General features: G+C 58.7%; 4 protein-coding genes across 12 annotated transcripts in view; 2 read left to right on the top strand and 2 right to left on the bottom strand.

Annotated features, from left to right (window-relative positions):
* The window catches only part of HSF4 (heat shock transcription factor 4), a 5,616-nt gene extending 1,123 nt beyond the window's left edge, over positions 1 to 4,493 (top strand). Inside the window, exons 2-13 of the mRNA XM_012730697.1 lie at positions 21 to 129; positions 212 to 339; positions 434 to 558; positions 752 to 827; positions 971 to 1,035; positions 1,527 to 1,629; positions 1,859 to 1,986; positions 2,094 to 2,321; positions 3,053 to 3,158; positions 3,249 to 3,305; positions 3,400 to 3,520; positions 3,755 to 4,493. Coding sequence (XP_012586151.1) covers positions 21 to 129; positions 212 to 339; positions 434 to 558; positions 752 to 827; positions 971 to 1,035; positions 1,527 to 1,629; positions 1,859 to 1,986; positions 2,094 to 2,321; positions 3,053 to 3,158; positions 3,249 to 3,305; positions 3,400 to 3,520; positions 3,755 to 3,840 — 1,332 coding nt within the window. The 3' untranslated portion in view covers positions 3,841 to 4,493. The remainder of the gene's footprint in view (positions 1 to 20; positions 130 to 211; positions 340 to 433; positions 559 to 751; positions 828 to 970; positions 1,036 to 1,526; positions 1,630 to 1,858; positions 1,987 to 2,093; positions 2,322 to 3,052; positions 3,159 to 3,248; positions 3,306 to 3,399; positions 3,521 to 3,754) is intronic.
* Positions 4,494 to 4,675: 182 nt separating this feature from the next.
* Positions 4,676 to 8,047, top strand: NOL3 (nucleolar protein 3 (apoptosis repressor with CARD domain)). 5 transcript variants are annotated; one of them, XM_012730685.1, is made up of 5 exons: positions 4,677 to 4,863; positions 6,739 to 6,912; positions 7,019 to 7,321; positions 7,436 to 7,792; positions 7,890 to 8,047. In XM_012730685.1, the coding sequence occupies exons 3-5, from the start codon at positions 7,027 to 7,029 to the stop codon at positions 7,895 to 7,897; spliced, it is 660 nt and encodes a 219-aa protein (XP_012586139.1). In that variant the 5' UTR covers positions 4,677 to 4,863; positions 6,739 to 6,912; positions 7,019 to 7,026; the 3' UTR covers positions 7,898 to 8,047. The 5 variants fall into 5 exon arrangements, with proteins under 5 accessions (XP_012586142.1, XP_012586143.1, XP_012586139.1 ...); XM_012730686.1 differs by having other exon boundaries at positions 4,677 to 4,897; XM_012730687.1 differs by lacking the exon at positions 4,677 to 4,863 and adding an exon at positions 4,978 to 5,088.
* A 401-nt stretch (positions 8,048 to 8,448) lies between these two features.
* KIAA0895L (KIAA0895-like ortholog) lies at positions 8,449 to 15,540 on the bottom strand. 4 transcript variants are annotated; one of them, XM_012730683.1, is made up of 7 exons: positions 15,438 to 15,540; positions 12,481 to 13,106; positions 12,255 to 12,398; positions 11,871 to 12,003; positions 10,743 to 11,048; positions 10,554 to 10,651; positions 8,449 to 9,734 (listed from the first exon to the last, which is right to left on the bottom strand). In XM_012730683.1, exons 2-7 carry the CDS (start codon positions 13,048 to 13,050, stop codon positions 9,570 to 9,572), a joined length of 1,416 nt encoding a protein of 471 aa, XP_012586137.1. In that variant the 5' UTR covers positions 13,051 to 13,106; positions 15,438 to 15,540; the 3' UTR covers positions 8,449 to 9,569. The 4 variants fall into 4 exon arrangements, with proteins under 4 accessions (XP_012586137.1, XP_004690542.1, XP_012586135.1 ...); XM_004690485.2 differs by lacking the exon at positions 15,438 to 15,540 and adding an exon at positions 14,815 to 15,153; XM_012730681.1 differs by lacking the exon at positions 15,438 to 15,540 and adding an exon at positions 14,937 to 15,153.
* A 278-nt stretch (positions 15,541 to 15,818) lies between these two features.
* On the bottom strand, positions 15,819 to 21,461 carry EXOC3L1 (exocyst complex component 3-like 1). Of its 2 annotated transcripts, XM_012730781.1 has the most exons (14): positions 20,805 to 21,461; positions 20,475 to 20,528; positions 20,106 to 20,183; positions 19,807 to 20,026; positions 18,690 to 19,302; positions 18,494 to 18,611; positions 18,256 to 18,381; positions 18,057 to 18,157; positions 17,735 to 17,845; positions 16,972 to 17,101; positions 16,736 to 16,858; positions 16,499 to 16,654; positions 16,283 to 16,407; positions 15,819 to 16,201 (listed from the first exon to the last, which is right to left on the bottom strand). In XM_012730781.1, the coding sequence occupies exons 1-14, from the start codon at positions 21,066 to 21,068 to the stop codon at positions 16,012 to 16,014; spliced, it is 2,409 nt and encodes an 802-aa protein (XP_012586235.1). In that variant the 5' UTR covers positions 21,069 to 21,461; the 3' UTR covers positions 15,819 to 16,011. The 2 variants fall into 2 exon arrangements, with proteins under 2 accessions (XP_012586235.1, XP_012586236.1); XM_012730782.1 differs by having other exon boundaries at positions 20,106 to 20,281; positions 20,475 to 21,461.
* Between the last annotated feature and the right edge of the window lie 567 nt (positions 21,462 to 22,028).

The following is a 22,028-nucleotide window of genomic DNA, read 5'->3' as shown; positions in this document are numbered from 1 at the left end:
GCTGGCCGTGTTCCTGGCAGAGCGGGACCAGCTTTCTTGTCAGCGACCAGAGCTGCTTCGCCAAGGAAGTGCTGCCCCAATACTTCAAGCACAGCAACATGGCAAGCTTCGTGAGGCAACTCAACATGTGTGAGTGGAGGAGGGGGGAGAAGTGAGTATCAGTGACCTGGTGCGCTGGCACGACTGACACGTGCCCTGACGCCACCCCTAGACGGTTTTCGGAAGGTGGTGAGCATGGAGCAGGGCGGCCTGCTCAGGCCGGAGCGCGACCATGTGGAGTTCCAGCACCCGAGTTTTGTGCGTGGCCATGAACAGCTGCTGGAACGTGTGCGGCGCAAGGTGGGGGGGCGCCTGCGGGAACCCCAAGGTTGGGGAAGCTGTGGGGACATTCTACACGCCCCAGTTGCAACGGTGTTGTCCCTCCTGTCTGCAGGTGCCCTCGCTGCGCAGTGAGGACGGCCGCTGGCGCCCCGAGGACCTGAGCCGGTTTCTGGGCGAAGTGCAAGCTTTGCAGGGAGTGCAGGAGAGTGCCGAGGCCCGGCTGAGGGAGCTCAGGCGGTGCGCCCAGAGTGGGGGATGGGAAGGGTGATCGGCAGAGGAAACCAATCTGGGCAGCCCCTTCTCCCTCCCTCCCCCATTATCCCCTCCCTCCGTAGGGACTCCTTCCCTGTGAAGAGAGGGGGTGGGGTCACAGCCTACCATTCTCTGGGGGTGGTGACGGAGCTCCCCTCCTGCCCACCCCTTCTGCCAGGCAGAACGAGATATTATGGAGGGAGGTAGTGACCCTGCAGCAGTGCCACAGCCAACAGCACAAGGTCATCAGCAAGGTATTGGGCCCCCCTACCCAGGTATCTCTCCCACTCCTGAACACCCCCTCCTCCCACCTGCCAAACCCTCCCCACCAAGTGCCACATGGGGCAGGAGCAAGTCCAGAGCATGCATGGTTATTAACCCTTTGCTTCCTTTTCAGCTAATCCAGTGCCTCTTTGGGCCACTTCAGGCTGTGTCCAGCAGCACGGGCGTTAAGAGAAAGCTGTGAGTGAGAAAGTCAGGGAAACTCCTCACTCCACCCCCCAGAACCTCTCTGCCAGAGACCCTCTGCAGAAACATGTCAGAAACTTCACCAGGAATCCTCATTCTTTCGCCTTCACCCTAGTCTTCCTTGCCTCCAGGCCACCTTCCCAAGCTCCTTCTCAAACTCTCTCCCTTCCCTTACTCTACCATGTACCCTCACTCCCAGAACCCCTTGTCCAGGACCTACCTCCAGATTTCCACCCCAGTAGCCCCTCCCCCCAGCACAGAGCATTCCAAAGCACAGGTCTGGGACTCAAACTGTCCCCCTCTGTCCCCTTCCACCCACCAAGGGTCCCCCTCCCCGCCCCCTCTGGTTGGGAGCACTTCTGCCTCCAGCACATGACTGATGCCCTGGCAACAGGCCTCAGCTCTGCTGACTTGGCTGCTGGCCTTGGTAGGGAGGTGCAGGCGAGGGAGGGCCTGGGGGATGGACCTGCCCTGCCCCTGCACAGGTCCCTGATGCTGGATGAGGGGAGTTCATGCCCAACACCGGCCAAATTCAGTACCTGCCCCCTACCTGAAGCCCTCCTGCAGGATTCCTGCTTTATACAGTTGGTAGGTTTTGGCTTTTTCTCCCTTCCCGAGGGCACACCTGGGTTTATGAAAGAGCCTATTTCTTTCCCCCATTCCAGAAAACAACCAGAAGCATTCCTTTACCCCTGCCAGAGCCTGAATGAGTCCCTCCTCAACCTTCCCCCTTAAACCTGGTCCCTGTGGGGACTGCTTGGGTCTGGCTCTTCCTGTGGCTCAAGGTGGAAGTCTGGTCTTAGCCTTCTACTTATAGCCCCTCCCAGAGACCAGCCTGGGCCTCAGCAGTCCTTACAGGGCAAGAAGCCCCATCATCTCTGACATCCTGCAAGGCTCTCCATCACCTGAAGGGACCAGGCTTTTTCCCTGCAGTGCTGGTAGGGGGTAAGAGGGACAGGGGCTGCCTCTGGGGGTGGGCCTGGCAGCCCAGGTGTCCGCAGGGGAGAGGAGAGTTCAGTGCTAGGGTTGGTTGAAGCTTTTCTCTGGTGCAGGGAGAAGGGCCTGGCACTGCTCAAGGAAGAACCAGCTAGCCCAGGGCTGGAAGGCCAGGCCGGGCTGGCTCTGGCCCCAAAGGAGTGTGACTTCTATGCGACAGCACCCCCACTGCTGCCTGTGGCTGTGGTGCAGGCCATCCTGGAAGGGAAAGAGAGCTTCAGCCCTGAGGGACCCGGGAATGCCCAAGAGCCCGAGCCAAGGAGTGCCAGGGAGGTCCCTGAGAGGTGAGCAAAGAGCCTCTTCCTGACTGGGGCCACACTTGCAGAAAGACCATCTTGAAGGAGCCCATGAACATTCCAGCCTTGTCTGGCTCTTGATCTTTTCTGATTTCTCCAGGTGCTCTCAGGAGTACCAGCACAGAGTCACCCCCAAAGTGGTAAAACCTCTGGGGTAGGGCTCAGGGTGTTTTTTTTTTTTTAAGGTTCATTTTACTTATTTATGCATACAAGAACTGGGGTATAGGCCAGAGGTATGGGGGAGCTGGTGAGAGGTTTCACCAGAGGCAGTGAGGAGCAGAACAGGCAAATCAATTGAAACACATAGCTGAGGGAAGCAGTGGGAGAGACAGGAGAGGTCTGCTGCACTGAGTCACCTCCCTGGCTGGGGATTGAACTGCAGTGGCTGCAGACTGTTTCATAGTGCTGAGTCTTTAACCCCTGTACCACCAGGGAGGACCCCCCAATCTACACTTTAAATGAGATCATTGAGGAGACTGTAAAGTATACAATAGTTTAAGAACCATTAGACAATTGCTGGGATCCCAAGATTCAGCCCCATAATCCAAACCTCAGGCTGAAGGTTGGAGGTAGGAGGATCTCTGTGTGCCCCTCTCTATGGGGGTCTCCTAGTGGCTTCTATATGTACTCAGATTTAGGTCCTGGGGTACCAGGTTGCTTGGAAACCTAGTGGGGTGGGGATTGAACACCACGGGCCAACTGCAGTTCTCTGTGCACAGGGGATGGCTGGGCCTGGAGAGCAGAGAGCAGAGCCCAGAGAGTCTGCTGCCTCACATGTTGCTTCTGGCTCCCCCTGAAAGTGTGGCACCTGCAGGACCCCTAGATGTGAGTACACCTTCGATGGGTGGGGTCACAGGCCTGATGGGGTTCAGTTGCCTGTACAGCCTGGGTACCACTGACCTGGAGCTTCCCCAGGTGCTGGGCCCCAGCCTCCAAGGGCGAGAATGCACCCTGGACACTGAGTTGTCCCTGGTAAGATGGGAGGGGGAGGGGTGGATCTAGGGGTTGCTGAAGGGAACCTTTTGGTTCATGGCTGTTCTCTCAGCCAGAACCCCGATTCTTCTAGGCTCCCCAGTTCTCCTCTCCAGCTGGTTCCTGGGGTTCTCACATGCAGATGCAACCCTTGGTTCCAGAGAGGGATGAGGAGACTGAGTTGGCAATCAAAGGGTTGACTTCTCTAGGTAATGGTAGTGGGGGGGCGGGTGGGGGAGTGGGCCCAGATTGCTGGAGCTACCTTTACCAGGTAGGCTGGGATGTTTGTGTTTGGAGGGAAAGCCCCTGAGTGCAGGCTGCCCTGCACCTACCCGTTGGTGAGAGCTGGGGAGTTTGAGAAAGGACATTGCATCCTAACTCACCAGAGGATGGCTGGTGAGGCTCTCCTTCTCCTTCCCCAAAAGGAGAGAACACTTTCTTCTTCCTAGGGAAGGACTCCACACCCGGGACACCACCCCTGCTGGATGTCCAAGCAGCTTTCGGAGGCCCAGCCTTTGGCCTCCTGGAGCTTTAAGTCATTTACAGCACCCCCATGAGCCTGCCTCCTACCTGGCCCAGCTCTCTCTCAGAGGCCAGCAGGCTGAGGGACTCTGGCCTGCCTCAGCTCGCCCTTCTCCGCTTTCTGGCGCCCCCTGGAGGAGGCTTCGCGAAGTCCCAGCTACTTGGCTGTCCCTCTCCATTACCAAGCCCTGCACATAAACTGCTTTTCTTTTCTTTTCTTTTTTTCTTTCTTTCTTCTATGTCTCTGGTCTTTTTTTTTCTTTACCTATCAAGGAGAGACCATGGTTTCTGATGGGTGTGGGGAGTGACTTTACATTCGTGGAAACATTGGGGTCCTTGAGCCTTAATGAAGGAACCTTTGGAGAGTGTAGGTGTTTGGGTCACCATCTCCCAGTTCTGCTAGGGCCCTGCCTGATGCTCCTGGCTGCATCCAAGGCAGCGTGTAGCCAACACAACCTCCAGGAGAAGGGGACTTTTGGGTCACAGTTCTGCAAAGCATCCACTTTGTGAACCTGGGTAAGCTGGTCCCCTTCTCTGAGCCTCACCCGTGACAGGCAAGAGGGATCCACCATAGAATAGGCGGAAAGCACCTGGGAATTGCCAGGCCCAGAGTAGGCACTGGGTACTTGGGGAGCAAGATGAGCTGCCCCCTCCCTGACTCACCCGTCACCCCGCGGCGGGAGGGGTATAGAGAGGGAGAGTAAAAATTGTGTAGCGCTTCCGAAGCCCCGCGGTCCGCGGCCGCGCTGGCCGCGGGCCCCGTGTCCCGAAAAGAATGCCCCCTCGCCCCCACCCGCTCCCGATTCCCGGCAGCCCCGGCCGCCCCGCCCCGCTCTGCTCCGCCGCAGCTGCTGCCCTCACCCCCACCACGCCCAGCCCTTTCTGCCTCGTCATCTCCTGCTCTGCGGAGGTTCGCCCGTGAGTGGGGCAGCCTAGGGTGTACGGGATCGGGAGCCCCACCCCACGCTGCTGGGGGAGGGGCGAGAAACATTGGGCGGAATCCGCGTCCCACCAGCACCAGCTGAGCGCCGAAGAGGTCTGTGAGCCCCGCCCCTCCGTAGGACTCTGAGGTTAGCTAGCGGGGGGCTTAGAGCAGTCTGGGGCTAGCACACGCGCAACCCTCGCTCCCTAGCAAAAATGCCCACGCAGCGAGGTGGGGAGCCAGCCGAGACCCCCTTCTCCACTTAGCACCTGGAGCCGCGAGGTGCTTCCTAAAGGATCTACCTTGGGATCAGTGAAGGACTGGCCCGACTTAACCTTGGTATTCGCTTCTGAGCATGAAGAGTCTCAGAGAGTGGCCCCAGACTAGCTGGGGTGTCTGCACCCCCAGCCAGAACGAAGGGCAGGGCTTGGAATAATGGGAAGAGGAGGCTCACATGAAAATAACTGGGGAGGAGTGAGAGAGGAGTCGATCTGGTCCGCCCAGAGTATATTCTCTCTCTCTTCCCGGCATCCCAGTGAATGAGGTGGGGGCTGGGGGAGAGTGGGCAGGGGAGACTTTAGAAGTCTGGCTGAGGAGGGCAGAGGTGCATTTGTACCTGACATGTGTTCACTGGGGGTAACAGGAGCAGGAGCCAGTCTTTGGGACACAGGCATTGGTTGAGTCCTGAGAACAGGTCCACAGCATGGAGGGAAGAATATCCCAGGCTTAGGGAACTGCCAAGACCCAGGGGTTTGGGGAGTTCTCCACCCACCGAGTGGTGGAGGGAAGTGGGGATAGCCTGACTGCCTTGGGGGTATTGGGGGAGGTAAAGGGTGGGAGGAAGCTAGAGCAGCAGGTTAGACAGCCTAATGGGCATCAGGGGGCAGGGGATGGGGATGACATTCTGCTTTCCCGAGTCCAAGCTAGAACAAGTCACATTCCAGTTCTGCCACTTAGTCTCTCTGATCCCATCCCCTCATCTGTAAAAAGGGGACAATAAATCTTATCCCCAGAGAGTTGCCAAAGCCTCTCTGCTGGGAAGGCAGGAGGTACTCAGAGACTGGCGGAGGACATAAGAGGAGTGTGGGTGCTCTCCCTTGGTGAGCTGAAGCTCTCTGAGATAGAGGAGCAGCACCTGACACAGGTGCAACACGAGGGGAGAGAAGCCTTGCTCTCTGCTCAGTGGCCAGAGGGAAGGGCTGGTGCTTCAATAAGGGCGGGATGACTGAAGTGACCAAGGAGGCAGCAGAGGGAGATCAGAGAGGTAAGATGGTGGCTAGGACCCAATCCACTCTGCCAGACCTAGAGCCAACTCAGAAGGTAGGACTCCCCCGGCCCCCCACACAAGGGAAGCCATAGGAGGGTGCTGTGTGGTCAAAGCCAAGGTCAGGGACAGAGGGACCTTTCAGGGCCTGGTGCTCCTTACTGCCAAAGGGCTGGCCGCCCAGGAGACAATGGCTCTTGGCTGGTAATAAATGAACAGAGTAGATAACCTACCAGACATCCACTGTTCGGTAGACAGTCAAAATGGGAGGCTGCATGGAGGAAAACAAAATTCTGTAAGGTATTGTTGGTGGCTCCTAGGAGCTTGGGCTCTGGGTGCTTCAAAATAAAGCTAGACGGGGTTGTGAGTCATTCCCACAGCTGAGGTGAGGCAGTTGGGTCTTGGGTGATGATGTCAAATCTTGGTCAGAGCTAGCACTCAAGAGGTATTGGTGAGGGGGTGTAGGGGCAGGGCACCTGTCCTGGAAAAATGGACCCCAGGCTTTGGATTTTCTCCAGCAGATAAGAGGGACGACTCTTGCCTCTTTGTGTTCTGGATGTAGAGGAATATTGAGGCTTTGCAGGGTCTGGCTGGAGGTGAACAGCTAGATGGCTAAGTGAGGATAAGAGAAGGGGTGAGCAGAGGGACAGGAAAGGACTTGCTGAAGTGGGGGAAATGTTTGGGATCAAGAAGTTAGTTTGGATAAGCTGCTTCTTATACCGCAGGGACCTTCAGTGGTGCCGGCTCAGGAGGGAGTGCTTGGCCAGGAAGAGTAGCGATCTGAGGGGCGAGCTGACTTCTAGGGGCTACTGAGAAGCCTGAGGAGACTGAAAAGAAGTGGCTGGACGCACTGGAGGACGAGTCCTGAGCTGCGGAGCTGCTTGGCCAGCGGGGTTGAGGTGAATTTAGGGCTTAGCCACGGCGGCTTTCGCTGGGGCCCCCGGGAGAGAAGTCAAGGACAAGGGGCTCTCTGGCCCCCACCATCTCTCCCCTTCGCTCTTGCAGCCCCTACTATGGGCAACGCGCAGGAGCGGCCGTCTGAGACCATCGACCGCGAGCGGAAACGCCTGGTGGAGACGCTACAGGCTGACTCGGGGCTGCTCCTGGACGCGCTGCTGGCGCGCGGCGTGCTCACCGGGCCCGAGTACGAGGCGCTGGACGCGCTGCCCGATGCGGAGCGCAGGGTGCGCCGCCTGCTGGTGGTGGTGCAGGGCAAGGGCGAGGCCGCCTGCCAGGAGCTGCTGCGCTGCGCCCAGCGGACCGTGCGCGCGCCCGACCCAGCCTGGGACTGGCAGCACGCGGGCACTGGTGAGCGCAAGGGCCCCGCGTGCGCGCGTGTGTGTTGCTTGGGAGGATGGAGTTGCCTTCTCAAGAGATGGCCATGCGTCCAGGGGTAAATCGGGTCTCCCATCTCCACTCCAGGCTACCGAGAGCGCAGCTATGACCCTCCTTGCCCTGGCCACTGGACGCCTGAGGCAGCTGGCTCAGGGGCCGCCTACCCTGGCTTGCCCAGAGCTACAAACTGCGACAAGGCAGGGGACCCTGAGGACTCAGCGACACAATCTGGAACCCTCGAGGAGCACGAGCAGGAGCCGGAGCCGGAGCTGGAAGCTGAGGCATCTGAAGGGGCTGAGCCAGAGCTGGAACCCCAAGCGGATCCAGAACCAGAGCTAGAGGCTGAACCGGAGCCTGAACTGGAGCCTGAGCCAGAGCCAGAGCCTGACCCAGAACCGGAGCCAGAGCCAGAGCCTGACTACGACGCTGGGGAGGAGTCTGAAGGTGTGAGGCTGCCCAAGCATGGTGAGGGTGGGGTGGTGGCCTGCAAGGCAGGGAGCCCTTACCAACTAACTGGCCCCTTTCCTCCCATCATCTCTAGATTCCTGAATGCCAAGATGCTGACAAGCCCCTTCCGGTCCAAACCCAGTAAGACCTGGGTTCCTCCAGGTGGGTTCAGATGCCACCACCATGGCCCCCTCTGCCCCAGTACTGCTGGACATTAATAAACTTGGCAGGGTCCGCTTGGGCTCTCCCTGAGATTCTGTTTCTTTGCCCAAGAACTAGGGTGTGGATCTGTGTCTCTGAGTCCCATTGAGGGGAGCAGTCTGGTGTCCTGCTGCACAATCCTCATACTGTCTACAGCTCACTGATGAGCTGTTCCCTTGGAGACCTCATAGCTAGGCCCAGAGTGACAAACTGTGACAAGGCAGGGGACCCAGACAAGAATCTGACCCCTGCTCTATAACCAGTTTCCTTTCATGAGCCATTTAAGGACCAATGTCAGGCAGCCCGCACTCCATGGGGACCCCTGGGCCTGATGAGAGAGCAACAGAAGAAGGGCTTCTCGCCACTTAGGGGGTCTAGATCTCACAGCCTCAGGAAGTGAGACTAGAAGACAGGAAGGCGAAGGGATCTTGGGTAGACACAGTCTGCACACGTCATTGTAACTGTTTTAATTGACTGGTTTTTGTTTGTCTCTGGACTGGGAGCTCAGTGATGGTTCTGACCAGTGTGTATACATATTCATGACCTAAATGAATAAGAACTTTTCAACTGCGTTCCCATTTCTGGGTTTTATAGATGGGTAAGGCCAAGGGTGGGAAAGAGATTGGGTCAACCACCCAGAACTGAGTCTGAGGTGAAGCTGGAAACCACCGCCCACTCTGTACCAGGAGTCCAGGAGGGCTCAGAACTGGAATAAGTAGGGGCCTGCCCCTCAGGCTTGATTGGCTGCTGCCAGGCTATGCCAACCCTTTCCAGAGACCAGCTGTATGGTTATGGGAAAGACAGGAGCAGAGGAGGTGGTGGGGCTCGGGACAGGTGGGTGCTCAGTTCAACTCACAAGGCCTAAAGGACTTGTGGGGGTGGGTGGGGGAGGGTAAGAGTAGGGGGGTAGGTAACTTTCAGGGGAGTCCTTTTCCTTCCACCAACCTGCAGAAGTTGCTGCCTCCCAGCCCCAAGGAACAGAGCACATAAATAGGGGATAAATACATGGCCAGTGGGAGAGGCAAAATGCTGCAAAGTGCATCCCAGCCCAGCTGGGTCTTTGCTACCATTACACCTGCCCCTTGGGTTTGTGAAAGCCAGGACCCCAGGCTCAGGCAATCACCCCAGGAGAAGAGAGACTCCCCCACACCAGGACCCAGTGAGAGGTAGACAGCATGAAAGCTGAAGGAGCACCGAAGGGCCAGGTGGGGGGTAGGGAGGGAACAGAACATACAGGGACCCAAAGCCATCTCATGCAAAAACAAGTCTCCACTCCCAAACCTCCCCCCATGCTGACTGTGCTCGGCTTCTCTCCTGCCCCCAAGGCCTCCCCTCTGCTCAACAGAGAGCTGGAAGCAGGAGGGTGGCTCAGTTAGCCTGACAAGCTGCTGTGGGGCCCCAAGGAGGACTCAAACCCTCTATGCTGCTGCTCCTCCCTTCTGGGATACTCTGCCTGCCCAGCCCCCACAAGAAACACCCAGGCTGTAGCGGTGCCGAGCAGTCAGCTTCATATCTGGGGTCACTGTAGAGTCCTCTGTCAAGGGCCTCTGCCTTCAGCTCTCAAACAGCATCATCAGTCAGGCAGCAGGCGACCCAGCTCTGCCTCATCCAGCCGGTTGGTGGCCATGATGTGCTCCAGCTGCTGCCGGTATCTGGCCAAGTCCTGCATGAAGTGCGGGACCCGAGTATTGTCCAGCACCCCAAGGGGCCGCAGGTGGTCTACATCCTCATAGGATACCTGCAGAGAGGACAAGACTGGGCACCCAGGCCTTTAAGCAGCTGGTCCCAGCTCCCTGCCAACGGCTCGCTGCCCTTTGCTCCTGGACCCCCTCCTGATCCATCCACTCCCAAGCCTCGGCCCTATGTCCTATCTTCTTCATCTATGTCCTATCATCCCACTCCGCTTTCCAGCCCCACTCCTCCCCTCATCTCCAAACCTCCAGCTGCCCTTGGAAGTCCTTCAGGTACTCCAGACTCCCCATATCCGACACTGGACGAATGTCACCCTCCTAGTCACGGTAGCCAGTGAGTTAAGAGGATTCCACTCTTTGAAGAGCTCTCCCAAGTTTCTCCCTCAATCTCCCACTGCGTCACCACCGCCCAGTTAGGCCAGACCATGGGTTCTGTAGGAGTAACCAGAGAGGCTCCCCCTACCCTGGCCTTTTTCTCCAATCCCCCTCCCAGAGGACATCCAGAGAACCTTCTGAGGAAGTATCTGTGCCACTCCTTTGCTTAAAGCTCCTCCAATACCCCACTGCTTCAGAGGAAGCCTGCATCCCTCAGCCTGGCACAAATGCACAGCGCCAGGGGCCCGCCTCCTGCCCCGGCCTCGCTGACTGCTCCCTTGGCCTGGAATGCTTGGCCTCCTCTGACGCACTTGTGGGCTGAGTCAAGCACCTACTTTTGGCTGCCAGGACACCAGCTCGTTTGCCATGCCCACATCCACCCTGCTCTCCCCACCCAAAGGCCTGGCACCCAGACCTCACTGCAGCATTAATCAGAGGGCCAGGGGACAGTGCCTGAGGTGGAGAGCTGGCTAGGACCCCTGGCCCCTCACCTTGCCCAACGAGGTCAGCAGCGGGAAATCGATGGTCTGGCGGTGCCGCAGAATGCGCACGATGCCATCCAGGTACACCTGGTCTTTGCTGAAGCAGCCTGTGGGCACCGAAGGGCTGTTAGCCCCTTGACCCCAAGCCCCAGCCCTCCCGATCCCCGACTTCTCCCCCTCACCAGCACCGGCACCCACCAGGCAGGGAGGTGTCCGTCTGTCCGCGCTTGGCACGCACGCAGTACTCCCAGCGCACGTCGGCGTCCTGCACGTAGCGCGCCAGGTCCTGGAAGAGCTGGCGGAAGGACATGCACGCGGCGCGGTTGATGGTGTAGTAGAGCAGCGCCGCCCGCCACAGGAAGGGCTGCTTGCGGAAGAGCACGCTGTGCAGGCTGGCCAGGCCCTCCTCTGTGGGGTTAGCAGGCCGAAGCCCGTACTGCACCCGGCCCTCGGCGTTGTGCCACGGCTGCCGCGCGTTGTTCACGCCCCGCAGGTAGTGGGTGCCTGCGGAGAGGGAGAGGGGGGGAGACGGGCATGGGCCGGCCGAGTCCAGGGGCCTCTGCTCCACCCAGCTGGACCTCTAGCCGGTGGCTCACTGTCTTCTTGCTCACGAACTCAGGCGCTCATACAAATTCTCAGATAAATGCCACTCACCCACCACCTCCCGGGCAGCCTGGGTGGCGCCCAAGGGCGTCGCACACCGAGGATCCCATCCCCCACCTGTCCAGGCAGCACACATACACACCCCCCTCACAAACTCCTTTGCCTCCCAGCCCCACCGCCTGCATGCCCATATCATTTTGACAGTCACACCGATATCCCCAGTAAAAAGCTTTTGCCTAGAATAATAGGATTCTTGAGGAAGAAGAACAGAAAGAAAAGAATAGCAATTAGCATCCCTTGCTCTCCTTTCCAGCCTGGCCTTTTCACTCCCCGCACCCAGCTGTGTGGCCTCAGCCAATTCCATTGTCAGGATCGGGTCTTCACCCACCCCGGAGGGCCTGGATGCTGGTAGGGCTACTGGGACCCTCGGGGTTCTCCCTGTGGCCTGTGCGGGCCACACTGTCAAGGGAAATCAGAGACAAGTGAGGGAGAAAAAGATATCCAGAAGGAGGAGATGAGAGTGAGCCCAGAGAGTGGGCAAGCATGTTCCGGCCTACCTCTGTGAGCCAGAGGGAGGAGGTAGCTGCTCACGAAGGGAAAGGGCCCGTCCTCCAGAGGGTGGGGAAGAAAGAGAGGGGGTGGGGTTACTGGGGGCCCTCACCACCCCATCCCAAGCCCCTCTCACCCCTGCCCGCCCGCCTGCCCGCCTACCCACATGCTGACCTATCTCGTGGCGAAGCATGCCCTCCAGCCAGTATTGGCGGGCACCAGTCAGGTTGATGGCCAGTGTGGGTCGACTGTTCTCCACCATCATCACTGCCTGGGACAGCAGGTCCTCGCTCAGCTGCACCACAACCTGCAAGTCGTAGTGACTCGCGCCACAGCCAGCAGCGCTGGCACCCGCAGGCAGCTGGCCCCACCGATGTGCCAGGCTGACACCCACCCTTCTCTGCCTCTGTTCAGAGCCAGTTCCCACCTCCTCCTGGCAGGGGAAGGGACAGGGACTCCCTGGGGTCACCCTAGCCAGCTGGGGAGCAGGCCCAGCACCACCCGGGGCAGTCTGGCTTGGGGCATGCAGAAGAGGGCCCTGCCACGGGGCACGCTCACCTCCCCAACGCAGCCCTCCTTCTGCATGTATCTGCGCACGATGGACCAGATCTGGCACTTGGTCAGCAGCTGGCCCCCAGTCGCGGCCTCAAAGTGTTCATAGGTGCCAAACTTCTCCAGGACCGCCTCAATGATCCCAACCGCCTGCACACGGGGCCACAGTGGCCAGTCAGGCCAGCCCTTTTGGCGGGTCGGGGCCAGGGTGCAGGGGGCAGGCTGGACTTACCTGGTGGATGAACTGTCCAGAGGCTTCACAGTACTTTTCCAGCACAGCCGTGGGCATGGGCTCCTGGTACTCGAACTGCGGGTTGTAGGTGTACTGCGACTGGAAGAACTTGTCCCGCTCACGGTCCATGTTGGTCGGCCGCAGAGCCACCAGCATGCAGGGGCTCTTGCTGGCACCATGGCCCACATCCTTTCGAGTCTTAGCAATGTGAGGCAGGGAGGCTGCAGGCCGCAGGGTGCCTCCTCCTGGATCCTGTCTCCGTCCAGGCAGGGTCCGGCCCTGGGAGCCACGCCCCCGCCGGCCAGTACTATTTACAGTGCAGGTGCTCTCACTGCGACGCATGTGGCCACGGTGACCCAAGCACAGCTCTGAGATGGACTGTGGCTTAGGCCGGGGCTGCAGGGCTGACGGGACTGACAGAGCCAGAGGCAGAGCCGAAGACTGAGGCCAGGGGTACACCACTGTCCCATCTCGATCTGGGGGCTTCAGCCTAGGACTCAAGGACGAGGGACTGGCTGGTAGGCTCGGGGGTGTCTGTTCATACACCTGAGTCCCTGAGTCCAACACCATTCTGTCTTGGGGGTCGCATCCGGCCCGATCACTCCAACTCCCCACTCTGTAGGCTTCTGGGGACACAGAAGGGCGCATGGAGAATGAATGGGTACAGCCTGAAAACCAGCAGTTCCTGTGCCCTGTGCTATCCTGGCGGGGATTTTACTGGGCCCAGAGCCTGCCACAGGTGGGGTATTTGCTCTCTCACCCCCACAAGCAGGCTGGACTGGGAGAAAGCAGAAGGAAGTCTTGCCAGCCACTTAGATGGTGGAATCCCCTTAGCTCACTGCGAACTGCCAGCAGGGACTGAGGCCCTCCTCAGGGCTGTAATCCTGTGTCAACCCATTCAAACTGGGAGCTGGATGACAGTGGGTGAGGGGGCCTGACTACCTTCTAGCGATGGCATTTTCTCAGTCCCTTCCCCCTTGCTCCCACCCAATTTGAATACCTGCATACCCCTTGTACTTTTTCCTCAAATTCAAACCAGCACTAACTTTTGGGGAGCAGAGGGATATTTGGGGACATCCACGCCAGTCCCTGGTCTGCTCCTATCTGAGGCACTTTTCCAGTTGGCATCCAAGGCTGGTATCAGGGCACTCCAGCCCCGCCACCCGACCCCCAACTCTGACCCCCAAGCTCAGTGCACACCAGCTCAGGGTCCTGAACAACCTGGCCTGCTCAGGGGCCCCGTTCTCGCTCCCACGTCTCTGACATCACCAGCCTCTTCCTCTCCACTGGATTCTTTCCAACAGCATAAACACATGCTGTTATTCTTCTGTCTTAACGAAAGCAAACCCTCACGTGACCCCACACTGCTCCAACCCCGCTGCATCTCCCTCCAGTGGCATTTCATGGTGACACTACAAATCATCTCTACTTCATCTCCATGCCTTCCTTCCTGTTTTCTCTTCAATTTCACTTTAATCAGACTTTCCAGTGCCCAAGGTCACTGAGGATCAGCAGCACATGACACAGTAATCACTTCACCCTGGGAACTTATTCTCCGCTAGATTTCCCAAATACATGAACACAGTCCTCCTACCTCACTGGCTGCGTGCTCTGGTCCTCCTTGACAGTCAGTCCGATCTTCCCCACCACTTAAAAGTGTAATGTCCCTGGCTTGGAAACTTCCATGGAAACCTCTCTCTTTTTATCCACTTATGCTCGCTGCCTAGGTGTCTAGGTAATCCCATTCTCTCAGTGGGTTTAAAGTACCTTAGCTTGGATTTCTTCCATAACTCTCAAACCAGGGTTGCCAGTTCTCAATTCAACACCTTTATTTGAATGTCTAAGAGACATCTCAAGCTGAACACGTCTCCTAGCTGGATTTCCCCCCACTCATGTAACTGCAGGGGTCACTCTCTCACTAGCCTCAGATTTCCACACAAGTTACTTGAAGAGCCTCTCTAACATGTCTGTGGAATAGAAAAACCTCTGCTCTCTCTCCAAACTACTGTTCACTTATCACCACCCGACATACAGTATATTTCACTGTTATCTATTTGCTCCTTTGGAGTGTTCCCAGCTGTGTCCCCATTGGCCAGAACAGTATCTGACCAAGAGCTCTGGAATCATTCCTTCCCTGAACAGTTTCCCCTTCTAGACCTGATCCCCTCCACTGTCCTCCATCAAGCCTAGGGAGCAGCTAGGTAGGATTTCAGGCCTCCGGCTTCACTCCCCTCAATCAGCTGTATGCTCTTCTGTACTCTTCACCCACTGGTCTCTGGGGTTCTTCTACCAGGACCAGTCCCCTTCATCGCCCCCTTCTTTCATTTGACCTACCTCTTTGCAATGACCAGAATATGCCAGTTTCATTCATGTCTCAGGTCCTGCCAAGAATGCCCTCCCAGTGCCTCCGTGGAGTAAACTCCTAACCATCCTTCAGGGCTCCGTCTAGGCCTCACCTCCTCCGGGAAGCCTTCCTGCCATGTTGGAGGCTCCCAGTGCTTAGGCGGCTACTTGACCGCCCTAGGCTGTCACTGTTGGAGCCTAGGTCGGTGTTTCCACCCCCAGCATCCCCTGAAACTCCCTAAGGGCAGGGGCGTCTCTGATTCACCCCAAGTCCCAAGTACCCAGTACTTGATGCAGAATGAATGAAAGGTGGTCGGGGAAGGAACCCAGACTAAAGGAGGAGTCTGGGGACAAATGAGAGGGTGTGGCCTGAGCCAATAAGAAACTTCGGGAAAGGATAACATGGAGGAAGAACGAATAGGGATCGGGAGATCACGGAGGGGCGTGACGGGCAGCCAATTCAAGGCGCGGAATGGGGTGAAGGGTGTGCCCAATGGAGGGCGGGGCCAGGGGACAATGGAGGTGGGGTTCCTAGGTGGAGAAGAGGGGTCGCGTGGCGTGCATTCTCGGCCTCCCGGGGTGGGGGGAGTTCTGTCCGCGAGGGGCGCCCCCACCTGTCCGCTCCTCTTCTCTCCGCTGTTCCCGCTCCTCAAAACCCGGAGCCGGCAGCCCAGCCCGCGAGAGCCGACGCCGGGGACGCACGCTCTCGGGCGCGCGCACGCTCTTGTGGAGGCGGGCGGAGCGCGTCAAACTCCGCGGCGGCGCGTGCCCGAGCACAAGGCTGGGGGTGGGACCAGGCAGGCAGAGGGGCGGGGCCTCCACGGATTACGCCCAGGGGCGGGGCGGTGTCCGAATCCCTCCCCCTGCACCAGGCGGGTTTTAGGGCTTCGGGAGTTAACTCCGTGCAGCACACGCTCTCCGCCTGGGTAAGTTTCTGTGAGGTACAGTCCGCATTCGGCGGCGGGAGCCCGGGTTCTTGGGAACGCAGTCCATACACAGGGCAGATGCCCGGATAAGCGGGGTGCAGCCTGTCTATCAAGACCAGAGCCAGGCGTGTCACGGCGCAGGCCCCCCCTCCCCCCAACACACACACACCTTCGCCAATACTTTTATTTCATCCCCCTTCCTCAACAACACACACAGTCCAGGAGCTTAGGGTCTTGGCTTTATTCCGCGGGCGGCCGGACGTCAGGCACAGGGCCCCGAGGGGAGGCAGGAGGAAAGTGAGGGTGTAGGTGCTGGCACCAGGCTGAAGAGTGCGCGGCGACCCGCGGGGGGCGAGGGTTGTGGGCCGGCCAGCAGGGAGCTGAGTGCGGCCAGGCGCTGCTCCCGAGAAACGTCCCCGCGCAGGTCCAAGAGGGCGGAGACGTGATCCTCGCTGCGGGGCATCGCGGAGGTGCGTCAATCCCGACCCGCCTCTGCCGTGTCCCCCCTCCCTTCCGGTATCCTGTCTGCGCACCTCACGTCAGGAAATTGTTGCCGCAGGCCAGCTACCTCCAGGCCTAGTAGCGTGGGGTCGCGAAGGCTCAGCAGCTCCCTCAGGGCGAGCAGAACTGGCACGCACTGAATGCTCTCCTCCAAGCCCTGAGCACGTCGGGAGTGGTCTCGCTCCAGTCCTAGGTCCCCACCCAACCAATGAGGGTCCCGCCCATCTACTCCCCCAAGGAGTTCTCACCAAACCGAGGAAAAGATCCTGAAGTTGAGCGGCATCTTGCCGCAGGCGCTCAGCCGCCTGGGTCCGCTCGTCTGCACCACGGCACACTAGGCGGCCCTGCATCAGCGCACGTAGGTACTGCAGCACCACGGTGCGTTCCACCTCCGCCAGCAGCAGCTTAGGGGACAGCGACCAGGTGGGTCCAGAGTCCTTTCACATGGGCACTTCCCTCTCCGCAACCTTTCTCCCCCAACGTACCTGGACCGCTGGAGTCCGCACGTGCCCAAAGTCCTGGCAGAAGCGCGCCGTCCGCTTGCACACATCGCCCAGCAGTTCCGAGCTCGACAACCACCGGCGCGAAGGCAGAGCCACGAACAGAGGCTGGGGAGGGGAACAGACAGGCAGAGAAGAGGCTTGAGGGACTGTCAGACCCGACATTCCCAGGGAGATGCCCCTACATACTCAGCAGGACCTCCTCCCACACTCATCGCCACCTGAAGCTCCACCAGCAGCGCCTCCAACACCAGACGGCAGATCCTCCTCTGCAACTCGTCCAGCGCTGCCTCCACCGGAGCCAAGGTCCCTGAAGCCAACCCGTCGAGCTGCAGGGCGGACACGGAGGAGCTGGACCCACCAAAAAAATACGGCTTCAGGACCAAGGCCAAGGCCCGCCGGGCCCTTCCTTGTCCGGCCACTCTTACGCCACCTAGTGGCACGTGTGTGTAACGGGCGGGGGCAGGTAGGGCGGCTCCCCACACAGCTCTGTGGGGGGGTGGATGGAGGCTGGGAGTGTTAGGCTCAGCTCACCTGTCTCTAATGGGCGGTGTGACCTTGAGCGAGTCTTTTGTTTCTATTTCCTCATCGGTAAAAGGAGAGGAAGGGGTAAAAATGACCAATTTATGTGCCTTCTCTGCCCAATCCCAAAGAACATCAGGCCCAAGAGGAAGGGAATTTGTTTTCTGCTTTGTGTGCAGCTGTGGCTCTAGATCTTACTTGGCACAGAGCAGGACGCTGGTATTTGTTGAATGAAAAAATTCTCAGAATGCCCCATTATTGCCCATGTAATTCTAACGAGAAAAGTAAGATTCAGAATTACAAGGCAACTTGCCACAGGTCACACAGCTAGTGATTAGTAGAACTGGGGTTGAAGCCCCAGGGATATGTCAATCCAAGTGACCTAGTGTGGGCTGGATCCCACCCGGTAGGTGTTCAGCCCAGGGTTAGTGGAAGTGGGGTTCTGTGGGGGCCTCCTGGTACCTGAGTGCTGATTGGTGGTTGAGGGCAGCCAGTAGGTAGGGTACATAGTGAGGTGCTGGTGCTTCCCCCCTGAGGTGATCTCGGGAGAATCTAATCAAAGCATCGCTGAAGCTGCAAAGGGCAAAGGTAGTTCTTGTGTCTGCTGTCACTCTGATGTCCCCATCACCCCATCCCTGGTGTTCCTGCCCCACCTCCAAGCTACCCAAGGCCCTGTTGAAAGACCCCTTGCCCACTGGCACGCGCTTCACTCAAAACTCCCGTTCATTCCAGCTGCCCCCAGAGCAGGGTCAGGGGCTGGGAGTGGGCCAGGGCCTTGGCATACCTCCTCAGAAACGCGCCCAGTTCGGAGAGCGCCATGCCATGCACCCGCCGCTGCAGTGACTCACTGACCAGGCAGGTCACGCGAATGTTCTCTTCCAGGATCTACAGGCGGGGGTGGACAGTCATCAGCAGCGTCCTAACCCTGCCGCCTTCCCCTTTCCCGATGGGTGCTGCCATGCGCCTCGCCACTCCCCACACACCTGCAGCACAATGGCAGGCATCGGTGAATGGTAGAAGCCAGTTGGGTCCGTGTCTGGCTCCTGCTCTCGGCCCCACTCAGCTACCTCCCCATCCAGTGCCTTCTGCAGCCACTGGGCCACACTTGCCTGGGGGAGGGGGCGAGAGTGTAACACAGCACTTGTCCTGCTAAAGACAGGTCGACATGGGGCTCTATGAAGCCGGTGGGCAGAGTTCTGGGCCGAAACCCCAACTGCTCACCTGGACTTTCGCCACATATGTTGCCTCCAGCTGCTCAATGTTCTCCAGGGTCAGGAGGGGCTCTAGCTGGGACACATCTGCCTCAGGCCCCAATTCCAGGCTCCCCATCATTTCTGGGCTGGAGATGGGTGGCCCAGTATCACTCTGCGCTCCCAGCCTCCGATCCGCCCACTACCCGCTGCCCCACGACACTTACCCCAGGTACACATTTAGTGCCCAGTGCAGCAAGGTGAAGGCATCAGCAGCTCCGAGCTCCGGCCCTTCCAGGAGCTGCTGCAGGCGGCAACGCAGGCCCCTGTGCAGGGTGTGGGCCCACAGCCGGACCACTCTGTAGTGTGGTGGGCAGCAGGGAGCTACGAGTGCCTCGGCGGTGGCCAGCTCAGCCGGCAGGGCCACCTGAAGATTCTCCAGCCACCCTGCTACGGCTCCGGGCCCGGGCAGCAGGGGTGTCCCAAAGTGGACCCTCTCCAGGCCCTCCTGTAATGCCCGCAAACAGCGCAGTCGCCAGTCCCGGGGGGCCCGCCCCTGACAGGTGGGGCGCCCAGCCTCCACCTCCGCCACTCGCACAGCAGCCACCAGCAAGGCCGGGTCCTCCCGCGCCAGCTGGCCTGCAGCCCCTGCAGCTGCCTCCACCGCCTGGCCTAGTGCCTCAGCCAGAGGTCCCAACCCCTCGAAGACTGGCAGCTCCAGACCTCCCAGAGGTGCCCGGGTCTCCTCTTGAAGCTGTTCCAGTTCCCTCAGGCTCACATATGCCTCCAGGAGGCGCTGGGCATCAATCAAGGCCTGTGCGTGGGTCACTGCAGCTGGCACTAAGGAGGGTATAGAGAAGCTAGCCCCGGATCTCACTCATCCCACCGTGCTGTGGGCCCAGTGATGCCAAGGCCCTGGGGCTGGGGTGATGTGTAAAATACTAAAAGAAAATTTACAGTAGTGCATTGACAGATCTGAAAGGACCTAAGGAAGGTTCTAGAAGCCTGGTGAGCCAGGTGTAAACTCTTGAGGAAGTCAGGGATCCTAGAGGGAAAGCATGGAGGCAGTGGGGGGAGGCGCACGTGAGAGAACATTCACTGGCCCAGTTAGGGAAATAGTTCAATATGTTAACAGCCAGCGGAGGCCAGAGTCACTTGACTGTCAGTCCCAACTCAGAGATCGGGAGCCTCAGAGTGAGTGGACTTATACCCTGCTTCCTCTGTAACTGGACTCTGGGAGGTCCCTGGTGTGTCCCTCATGCCATCTTGCCGTAGTACCCCAGCCCAGTGATCAGGGGGTTTGCTAACTTCTGGCAGGCTGAGGCCCAGTACCTGTATACTTACCTTCCCGCAGCCGGGGCAGTAGCTGAGACAGGGCCTGCAGTTGCTTGTGCTGGGCAACTTGCTCCCGCAGGGGCTCCAGAGTCTGGGCAGCCTCAGCCATGTCCTGGAGCAACCCTTGGGCCTGGCCCAGGGTCTCCCGGGCTCCCTGCACCGCCTCTAGGGCCCAGGCCAGTTGCCACACACCAGTCTTCACACCCTCCAGGTATGACTGTACCACTGACTGGGGGAGGGAGGCAGCCAGTGAGGCCAGATCAGTCCCTGTGGCCCTCCCTCCTGCACCTGCCCCTGCCTGTGCCCACCTTGATCCGTGCTTCCAGGGAGCAGGTGCGCTGCACCTCACGGCTTCGGTACTGGCCCAGCCTGGCCAGCTGCTCCGGCTGGTAGAAGACGCCTGATGCCCACTTGAGCGCAGCACCCCGGGCCAATTGCTCTGCCCTCTCCTGCTCTGGCCACTCAGGCCCTGGGCAGGAAGAGCCTGAGCAGCAGAGTCAGTAGGGAGGGCCTGCAGGAAGCAGCCACCGAAATGCTCCCCTCCCTACTCCTCAGCCTGTCCCCCAGGGCAGTTAACTCCTCTTGAGGTCCCCATGGAGCTCAAGCTAGACCGAACCCCACCATCCCCATCTTTCTCATCACCGTCCCTTCCCGAGTCCAACCAGAAGGGCTCATACCAGGGGCAAGTTCAGGCTGCATGTTGTCCTTGGCTGCGGCATCCATGGCAGGCCCTGGAGGAACCGGAGCTGAGGTAGGTCTGGGTTGGAGCAGACAGAGCGGATGTTTCTGTGAGCGGCAGCCTGAGTCTAGGCCCTTCCGAGGATGCGGATGCGGAGGGAGATTTTGGCCCAGCCCCCTCAGGAAATGAGAGGGAGGCACCTGGGAAGCTTTCACCTTCTGATTTCTCAGTTTTGCCCATGCAGATGACAAGTAAGCCAGGGCAGACACAGGCCTCCACTGGATCCCATTCCTCGGAGTTGCAAAGGATAGTCTGGTCTGGAACTCACCAGTCTTGACCAGGCTTTCGGCTCTCCCTCCCCCGCAGCCTTGGCCTTGAGATTGGCCCTCTCCCCCAGCCTTCTGGCAGCAGAGCTGGCTCTCCCTCGCTGGTTCTCAGAGCTCTGGCCTACACCTCCTCTTCCAAGGAAGCTTCTGTCCCACCTTTGTACCCAGGACCCCTTCCTCCCTCCAAGTCTCTCCCTCCCTAAGGCCGCAGGCAGAAAGGAAGGAAGCTGAGTCTCTGGCACTTTATTCCCAACAGGAAAGAACATCTGTACTGTGGGATGGGGTGTGGAGGGCTGTGCGCCACTTCCTTGGGGGGAGGGGGTTGTGCTCCCTGTGATCACTGAGTCTTGACCAGCCCACCCCAGAACTCTTAGTGCTCAGGATAGTCCCAGTCCCAACCAGGTCCACTCTGGTAGGATGTAGGATATGAATGCAGACAGTAACAGCAAGGAATGCAAACGGGCCTGAGCAGGGTGTGCACTTCTGCAGGGCAGGGAGAGACCACAGGCTGTTGGGAACAAGCCTGCGACAGAGGTTAGGAGACCTCTGAAGCCTATTATCTGGAGAGCTGGGGTGGGGGTGCACAGAAGGGCCTACCGGGTAGTAATAAAGCGATAGACTTGGGGCCCTCCCTGGTGGCACAACAGGTTGGGATGCAGCACTGCAAGTGAGCTACAGCTGCTTCAGTGTGAGTTCAATCCCTGGCCCTAGAGTTGATCCACATGGCCAGCAGACCTCTCCTGACCCACCTGCTGCTCCCCTCAGCAGTGTACTTCCTCAGTCGGACTGTTCTGCTCCCTACTCTGTCTCTGGTGAATCCTCTCACTGCCCCTGCGCCTCTGGCTGGTACCCCAGTTCTGTATGCATGAATAAATCTAAAGAAAAAAAAAATAGATAAACTTGGATACAATATCTGAATCCACCCTTCAGGATGAAGGCACTGGCTCTCTAGGTGCCAGGCATGTAGAGTGAGTCTCTGTCAGTGTTGGGGAACAAAGTGCTGGTATCCTTGCCTGGATGTTGCATACTTTGGAAGGCTCACCCCAGTTTCATAGCCCCTAGTAGGATGGGTAGAGGCTGCCATTGTAACTGCATGGTAGTTTAATGCCCCCTGCCCAATTCCCTTATAAGAGAGTGTCTTGATAAATTTCCTGCAGGCAGATCCCTATTTCAAAGTTTGTTTCTTTGAGAATTTTACCTAAAAATAGTAACAATAATAACAATAT

The sequence above is a fragment of the Condylura cristata genome, unplaced genomic scaffold (assembly GCF_000260355.1).
Source record: "Condylura cristata isolate star-nosed mole 26May11 unplaced genomic scaffold, ConCri1.0 scaffold00028, whole genome shotgun sequence".
Classification (NCBI taxonomy): Eukaryota; Metazoa; Chordata; class Mammalia; order Eulipotyphla; family Talpidae; genus Condylura; species Condylura cristata.
Note: the sequence above shows the minus strand (reverse complement) of the source record. Positions and strands in the feature narration are given on the sequence as shown.

Coding starts and splice junctions, on each gene's coding strand:
- NOL3 (XM_012730688.1), top strand. CDS start 7,027: ATGGGCAACGCGCAGGAGCGGCCGTCTGAGACCATCGACCGCGAGCGG. Junction 7,322..7,435: donor CTGGCAGCACGCGGGCACTG/GTGAGCGCAAGG, acceptor TCTCCACTCCAG/GCTACCGAGAGCGCAGCTAT.
- KIAA0895L (XM_004690485.2), bottom strand. CDS start 14,851: ATGAATGAAACTGGCATATTCTGGTCATTGCAAAGAG. Junction 13,107..14,814: donor ATTCTGGTCATTGCAAAGAG/GTAGGTCAAATG, acceptor CTGTGTCCCCAG/AAGCCTACAGAGTGGGGAGT. Junction 10,652..10,742: donor GACGGACACCTCCCTGCCTG/GTGGGTGCCGGT, acceptor CGGTGCCCACAG/GCTGCTTCAGCAAAGACCAG.
- EXOC3L1 (XM_012730781.1), bottom strand. CDS start 21,068: ATGTTCTTTCCTGTTGGGAATAAAGTGCCAGAGACTCAGCTTCCTTCC. Junction 18,158..18,255: donor TGCCTGCCATTGTGCTGCAG/GTGTGTGGGGAG, acceptor CCCCGCCTGTAG/ATCCTGGAAGAGAACATTCG. Junction 16,408..16,498: donor AGGATCTTTTCCTCGGTTTG/GTGAGAACTCCT, acceptor CGACGTGCTCAG/GGCTTGGAGGAGAGCATTCA.